Raw genomic sequence first — 7,473 nt, forward strand, 5'->3', positions numbered from 1 at the left:
CTTTCAACGAGCCTAATATCATGAACCTATATAAGAAGATGTACAGGGCAGACTTCACATGTCCTGATTGGTTTTCATCGGCTGCTCGTAGATTGATAATTAAGATACTAGAGCCAAATCCCAAAAATGATTGCACAATATCAGACCAAAAGGAAGAAAAGGACGGGAGGCCGTCATTTTTGAACGCATTGGATATCATTTCACTATCTGAAGGGCTGAATCTTTCTGGACTCTTTGAAAAAGAACAGAAGAGAGATTGACTCATACCCGACTGTCCCGACATGCAATGCCCATGCAAGTTTCCTCCCCCTACATTCACCGCATCATGATGAGATTGACCAGTTGACTGAGTAGATGATGATTCTTGGTCTTGAAGTTGACTCAACTGTTTCGTGCTGTGACAATGTTGTGTTGGAGAGTCCAAATTCAGGTTCAAGCTCTTGGAAAATGAAGATTGTGGAATCTGCGACCCAGCTCCATTCTACCATGATGGGCAACTGGCCGTGTATGCAATCCCTGAATGGACAGAACTTTGATCTGGCTCTTTCTTGCCTGTGTTATGCATTCTTTACAACCTTGTACCAATTTCTCCAAGTTGCCTATATATATATATATATATATGTGTGTGTGTGTGTGAGTATCTAATAATATTCTGGTTAAAAATATTATTAATTAAGTAAATTATAAAAATTCCCTTCCCGAATCGGTAAGCAGATATCAATATCGAAATATTAGTATTCGAACAGCTTAGAAGTCCGGTAACAGGATATTCAACTAAACCCCTAAAAATCTCAGATCTATGCCCGACTTTCTCGGGTTCATTATCTCCCATAATCGGATAAATGGATATCTATTACTAGCCCTAGCTCCAGCACAGATGCGAAAGATACATGCACTCATCATACTGTCCCCGACTGTGTAGATGCCTAAAATCAGGCATACATGATCATCAAGCATGCCATGCCAATAGAAAAGGGATGGACAACAGAAAGAGACCCATGGTCTACAATCAATGCACACACGTGCCCCAGCTGATGATCAGATGCGCCTGATTTATGTATTCTTAATGATGGAGACATCTAATGAGTGGCTTCAATCTCTTACACACGCTAAGATTCCACGTGTGAGAGGCGAGCACCTAAAAAATGAACTGAGCATTCCTCTTTATTCTTTAATAATTTGTTTCGATTAGTAGTTAATTTTATTGGGTTATTACAAAATGTTTTTTTTTTTTTTTCCTGTCAGGAAATGATAACAGAACGAGAACAGTTCTTGCCATTGTCATCCCAGTGGTTTTAGCATTGGTTGTAGTCACTGTCATCTGCACTTGCTTGCGGAGGAGGAAGGCATTCCAGAGGAGAATTGGTATGTAACTCGAGATCAATGGAAGTTAACTGATTTATTTATTTTTCTTTTTCCCAAAAAGATGAAACTGCTTTAACTTTAAGCAATATGGAGTAGAATGCTTTATTTTATAATGAATAATCCGATACTTAGATCAAAGTGAATATTGAGGGTTTGGAGAAATCAGAAGTGGGCCCTGCGCTATGGACCATCCATATTAATTATCTGTGCTTTCCCAATATAATGAATATTGGTCCATTTTGTTGCCATTGAACGGACAGTTAGGATTGTTCAATGAGAATGATTCTTTCGAGTCATTATCAATCAACGGTGAACCCACATGATGGATGGCCCAGGTGGATGTCTAGCATTAAATCTTAGGAACTGTGTTCCTAGCCAATTGGATGGTTAGATCGTCAGTGCAAAGTGATTCTGAAGATTCATCGTAAATCATACGGTTCACTTGTGTTGTCCAAGGAAATGATCCGCACTTTCCGATGAGTCCCTTTGTAATATAGAATCACATTTATTTATTTAAGAAAGCAGGTGGAATCTCCCACCTAAATTATATTGACAAGAGAAAATTACAACCTGGTATTTCGGGTGGGCCCCATAAAAGGAAAAACAGGCCCCACCTATCATATGGGCATTATCAGCAATTTTTAACCGACACGACCTACAGACATCCCCACATCACCCTTGCTATTTTTGTTTTACAGCCACACTAGCCTTCCACCTTCTTCTTTCTTTTTCTTTTTTTACTTTTTTCATTTTTTAAACACGCACACACACCCCCACACACTAGCCTTCCACCTTGCCACACAAGACACAACCACAAATTGACTCGTAATCCTTCCACATAGAACACTAGGCACCAACCACACAGCAGCCACCAGACACAGATGCCACTAGTGTCCTTCGAATTGTCAGCTGTTAACGTCTAGATGGAAAATCTTCTGGCAAGAATTATCCGTTAGATCTCAGTTCTTAACAGTGGGCCATCTTAAGAATTACCCACAAAAAATGGTATTTGTGACATCCAAAGCCAATCATTTGCACCTCTATTCTTCTCCTTGGAGCGCCCAAATCATGCGGATCCAAAACTCAGGTGGGCCACACCACAGGAAACAGTTGGAATAGGGATGTCCACCGTTAAAAACCTTCAAGACTGTATGTGCGGCCCATTGTGTTTTTTTGTACTCAATCTAATCCATTCGGAAGTTGCATCTAGAAAGGGGTGAATTGACAGCCAAAAAATCAAACCGTTCCAAAGCCTAGGTGGCCCATGCGATTTTAGAGATTTTAGGCAGGATTTTACGTTGTATGTCCCAACAGACTTTTAGATCGATGTTAGTTTTGGAAGCCAATTAGAACAGGAGGCGTCGCACATGATGGATGGGCTAGATGTCATTAAATCAACACAACGGGCACCGGATGTTGATTTGCATGTTAAGCAGCTTGACTTGTGAAATTATGTATTGGACCCGGCCTCAATTTGAATTTTTTGTTAGAAAAGTTATTCGTAATCTTGTCTGTGATCTGTGCTCTTTTGCAGATAGCGAAGATGACGATGAGATACCAAGCACGAATTCTCCGTTCTTTAATTTCGGTACCCTCAGGGCTGCCACAAATAACTTTTCTGATGACAATAAGCTTGGGGAAGGCGGGTTTGGTCCTGTTTACAAGGTAATACATAATCTCTCAAGGCAGGCCACTTTCTTGCTTGGATAATGTTGTTATTGATAGAACTTGGAACTACATGATGGAAAGTTATATTTCTACTAATAACAATCTAGTATAAATACAAAGAGAGAAACTTAAGAAATAACCAATATCTTAACAGCCCTAAATCTAGATAATTGCACATGTACACCACTAACATTTACAATTCCTCTTAATATTCGAATCACTTGTTCGCCTTTATATTATAGAGCCTATGCATTCAGATGGTTTTTAAGTTCGTCTATAAATTTCTGTAGGGAAAGCTACCTGACGGCCAAGAAATAGCAGTGAAAAGGCTTTCAAGAAGATCCTCTCAAGGATTAAAAGAGCTAAAAAATGAGGTGGGATTGGTGGCAAAACTTCAGCACAGGAACCTTGTAAGACTGTTTGGTTGCTGCTTAGAAGGGAAAGAAATGATGCTTGTCTATGAATATTTACCTAATACAAGCCTTGATACCTTTCTATTTGGTTTGTTCTCTTCCCTTCTTAATCTTTAAATTCATTGAAAGAGCTATTCAGACTCACATTAGGATTTTATACCACTTAATCATGCTTATATTATTATCTATATTGATTATTCATTTTATTCAATCCAAGGACAGATCCAATCAAACGTGTACAACTTGACTGGGAAACACGGTACAAAATCATCACAGGGATTGCTCGAGGACTTCTCTATCTACATGAAGATTCTAGACTCAGGATTATTCATAGAGATATGAAAGCCAGCAATATTTTATTAGATTCTGATATGAATGCTAAAATTTCAGACTTCGGTCTGGCGAAACTTTTTGGAGGGGACCAAACTCAGGGAAACACCAGTCGCATTGCTGGAACCTAGTAAGTTGATGATTTTCAATTCCTTTCTCATTTTAATCCTGGACTATAACCATAGGAGTGGAATTTAAAATCCATTGGTAGAATGGATTGTTTTATGTTCTTAGTATGAATTTAAAAATAACAGCAGTTTGATTGTAGATTGGATGCAGTGGATATATGGCACCAGAATATATCATGCATGGGCAGTTTTCAACTAAATCAGATGTTTTTAGCTTCGGCGTTTTAGTTCTTGAGATTGTAGCTGGGCGAAGAAATGCAGGCTTTCCTGAGTCTGGACCTTCTGTGGACCTTCTAAGCTATGTAAGTGTGATTTTACAATGTAATTTTCTTTAGTGTGGTTAGAGGTTTGCTAATCCCATTAGTATACAAACCGCCTCGACTTGCACACAAATCCAAATAGGCAGATGTGTCAATCTACTGTACCTGAACCTTGAAGATTTTCTTGCCTAAACAAATGAAGGTCCAACATTTATGTAACAAATGGACGGTGAAATCAAGAAGGTTTTAGCTACACCTTTTCTGTAGTGTTGCTCATTGGATGAGTGGACTAGCCTGTTTGTTGGGCCTAGGCCTCTACATGTAAGGTCCACTTGAAGCACTATTCTTATATTCCACATATGCTCTATGTTGGGACATGTGGAAGCATGTATGAAAGGCCATGCATGCACATGGTAGATTAGCCAGCCTCATCACATTATATGCATTTAGCTGAAGATTTATCAAATTAATGGGTTTTCAACAGACATGGCAACATTGGACCAGAGGAACTGCATTAGAGTTGGCGGATCCGGCGCTTAGCAACCACTACCCCACACGTGATGTCTTACGATGCATTCATATGGGATTGCTCTGCGTGCAGAATGAACCGGCTGAAAGGCTCCCCATGTCAACAGTAGTTCTCATGCTCAATAGCTACTCTATAATCCTCCCAGTTCCTTCCCCACCAGCGTTCTTTTTAGAGAGTAGGACTCGGACAGATGTTCTTGCAAGTGATTCTAGCTTTCCATCAAGTGAATGCGAACAACCCACGAATCACTTGCTAGCAAATGAATCCGAACAGTCTACAAATAATTCAGTACAATATTCCATAAATGAGGTGACGATTACTGAATTTGACCCTCGATAGGGATTAATGCACTCAATAACATGGGTGGGTTTGTAAACTAGGCAATGAGTTTTTTTTTTTTTTTTTTTTCTTTCTTTCTTTTTTTTTTTTTTTTTCTTTTTCTTTTTTTTTTTTTTTTTTATAAATAATTAAGAAATAAACAATTTGCTTCTATTTTTACTTTCCTTAGGTGAATGCTTGAAACTTATTGTATTTGCATTGAGCAGGATATATAGCCGTTTCCCGAATGGTCATTCTTCTAGGTGTGGAAAGGAGGTTACTTGCCATTTACCTGCTTAAATCCGCACTTCACATACCAGAACGGGTGAAGGTTATTTTTTTGTCCTTGACTACGGTCATTTGAAAAGGCATTACCAGATTCCTTACTAGGAGCCAAGGGTGACCTGTTTTTTTTTTTTTCCTAAAGAAACTTGATTTTTATATTCATAAAAGAGGAAAAAGATAGAGTTGCACATCTGACTTACTTTTGAGTAGATCCAAGACACGTAAAACCCGTCATGGACTACCTATTGGATACGTGAAAAGAAGACACTATCGGTATTCATAGAGCTGAGCCCCACCCGGTTGAGGAAGAGGCACCCTCTAATAGAGGGAGGAAGCTCAGATACAGACTAGAGGAGGCGCTTTGCTTGGGACACGCTACCCCACTTAGCGAGGCCATCCGAAACTCCATTCCCTTCTCTTGGCATATGGGAAATAGAGATATCTAACCTGCGTCTAAAGACGTTGATGCAGACCCACCAATAACAAAGGCCTCCACCTAGGGGGAGCATTGTTATTAAGCAAATCTAACACCACTTTAGAGTCACTTGCCTTGATTTCAGCCCGAGTGTTTTAGACCCACCCCATTGTTGAGATGTGGACTCACATCTGGACTGGGCCGCTCAACCAGTCGAGTGGGCTGCTGGACCGGTCGAGTGGCTTACTCGACCGGTCGAGGGTTTGCTCGACTCAAAGTCCAGAAAGCTGCAGTTTTTTGGGTCCGAGCTGCTCGACCGGTCGAGGCCCTTGCTCGACCAATCGAGGGTCCACTCGACCAGTCGAGGTTACATAGATTCGTTTGCGGATTTAATGCGGACTGCGTAAATTTGAGGCGGTTTCGCAGAGGTGCGAAAGGGAAGTTGCCTAAACTATAAATAGGGGTCCCTACGACTATTCTAGTGTCATGGGAGATATTTTAAGGTGTATGCAAAGAGTTTTTTCTATACATCCAAGGGGAAGATGTTAGTATATTGCTTGTAATCTCGTTTTCTTCATAGCGGAAGTTTTGCACCGTAGTTTTTTTTACCCTTGTTGGGGTTTTTCTACATATATTCTGTTTTGTGGTTTGTTTGGTATGCTTTGATTCTATCTCTACATTATATTTCTTCTTGTTTAATTATTGTCTGTTGGTGAGACCGGAGATTGGATCTTGGTTCAATAGCGCTGTTGGCGTGCTGCGCAACAACTGGTATCAGAGTTATTGGTTTAGTTCAAGTGGGAGCGATGATGGAAGAAGAGAATACTAGAATTAAGAAGTTTGATGGTTCAAACTTTGCCTTCTGGAAGATGCAGATAGAGGAGTATTTGTATCAGAAGGACCTCTGTATTCCTCTGGGTGGAAAAGAAAAGAAACTAGAGAAGATGATAAATGATTAATGGTCTTTATTGGATTGGAAGGCTTTAGGAACAATCTGACTCTCTTTTTCTAAGAGCGTCGCCTTCAATATATCCAAGGTGAAGACCACGAAAGAACCTAGTTACGATGTATGAGAAACCCTCAGCGCCTAAAAAGGTTCTTCTTATGAAATAGCTATTCAACATGAAAATGTCAAATAGTGGGAGCGTGGTTGAACATTTAAATGAGTTCAATACAGTCACGAGCCAATTGGAATCCGTTGGCATTGTTTTTGAAGACGAGGTCAAGGCGTTATTGATCTTATTCAGTTTGTCAAACAGTTGGGATGGTTTGGTGATTGCTGTGAGCAATTCTTAAGGGTCGACAAAGCTAAAATTCGATGATGTGGCCGGTCGAATTCTCAGCGAAGAATCTAGAAGAAAGGCATCAGGAGTTTCAGAAGATTCAAGAATGCTCTAAACGTTGAAGGAAGAGGAAAATCGCTAAATAAATGAGGCAATAAACACGAACGTTCTAAGTCAAGGAAGAAGTTTAAGGGATCAAAAGACAAAGACAGGTGTTGGTATTGCAGGAAGAAGGGGCACATGAAACGCGATTGCAGGTGTCACGCCCCAAACTCGGAAACCGGGCTCACAAAATTTTCGATTGCTGAATCCGGTGTTGACAGCCTCTGTAGCACCCCATTCTCGGCTCCCAGCGCCTATACGTCAGTTTTCGATCCATGGATCCTACAAGGAGGATTTTCAATATGAATTTATCTCATAAGAAGCATAACCACAAGTATACCAAAATCACAAGAACAACATCATCACCACATATCTAC

At 40.1% G+C, this 7,473-nt stretch overlaps 1 protein-coding gene across 3 annotated transcripts in view; it reads left to right on the plus strand.

Annotated features, from left to right (window-relative positions):
* LOC131221548 (cysteine-rich receptor-like protein kinase 10) overlaps nucleotides 1-5,411 on the plus strand; it is a 48,044-nt gene extending 42,633 nt beyond the window's left edge. The window contains exons 2-8 of one of the 3 annotated variants that reach the window (XM_058216828.1): nucleotides 1,246-1,365; nucleotides 2,900-3,030; nucleotides 3,324-3,534; nucleotides 3,669-3,906; nucleotides 4,056-4,206; nucleotides 4,649-5,056; nucleotides 5,202-5,411. In XM_058216828.1, coding sequence (XP_058072811.1) covers nucleotides 1,246-1,365; nucleotides 2,900-3,030; nucleotides 3,324-3,534; nucleotides 3,669-3,906; nucleotides 4,056-4,206; nucleotides 4,649-5,032 — 1,235 coding nt within the window. In that variant the 3' untranslated portion in view covers nucleotides 5,033-5,056; nucleotides 5,202-5,411. Of the gene's footprint in view, nucleotides 1-1,245; nucleotides 1,366-2,899; nucleotides 3,031-3,323; nucleotides 3,535-3,668; nucleotides 3,907-4,055; nucleotides 4,207-4,648; nucleotides 5,100-5,201 lie in introns of those variants that run through there. The other 2 variants (XM_058216830.1, XM_058216827.1) reach the window with 2 other exon arrangements.
* The last annotated feature ends 2,062 nt before the right edge of the window (nucleotides 5,412-7,473 follow it).

The sequence above is a fragment of the Magnolia sinica genome, chromosome 12 (genome assembly GCF_029962835.1).
Source record: "Magnolia sinica isolate HGM2019 chromosome 12, MsV1, whole genome shotgun sequence".
Taxonomy (NCBI): Eukaryota; Viridiplantae; Streptophyta; class Magnoliopsida; order Magnoliales; family Magnoliaceae; genus Magnolia; species Magnolia sinica.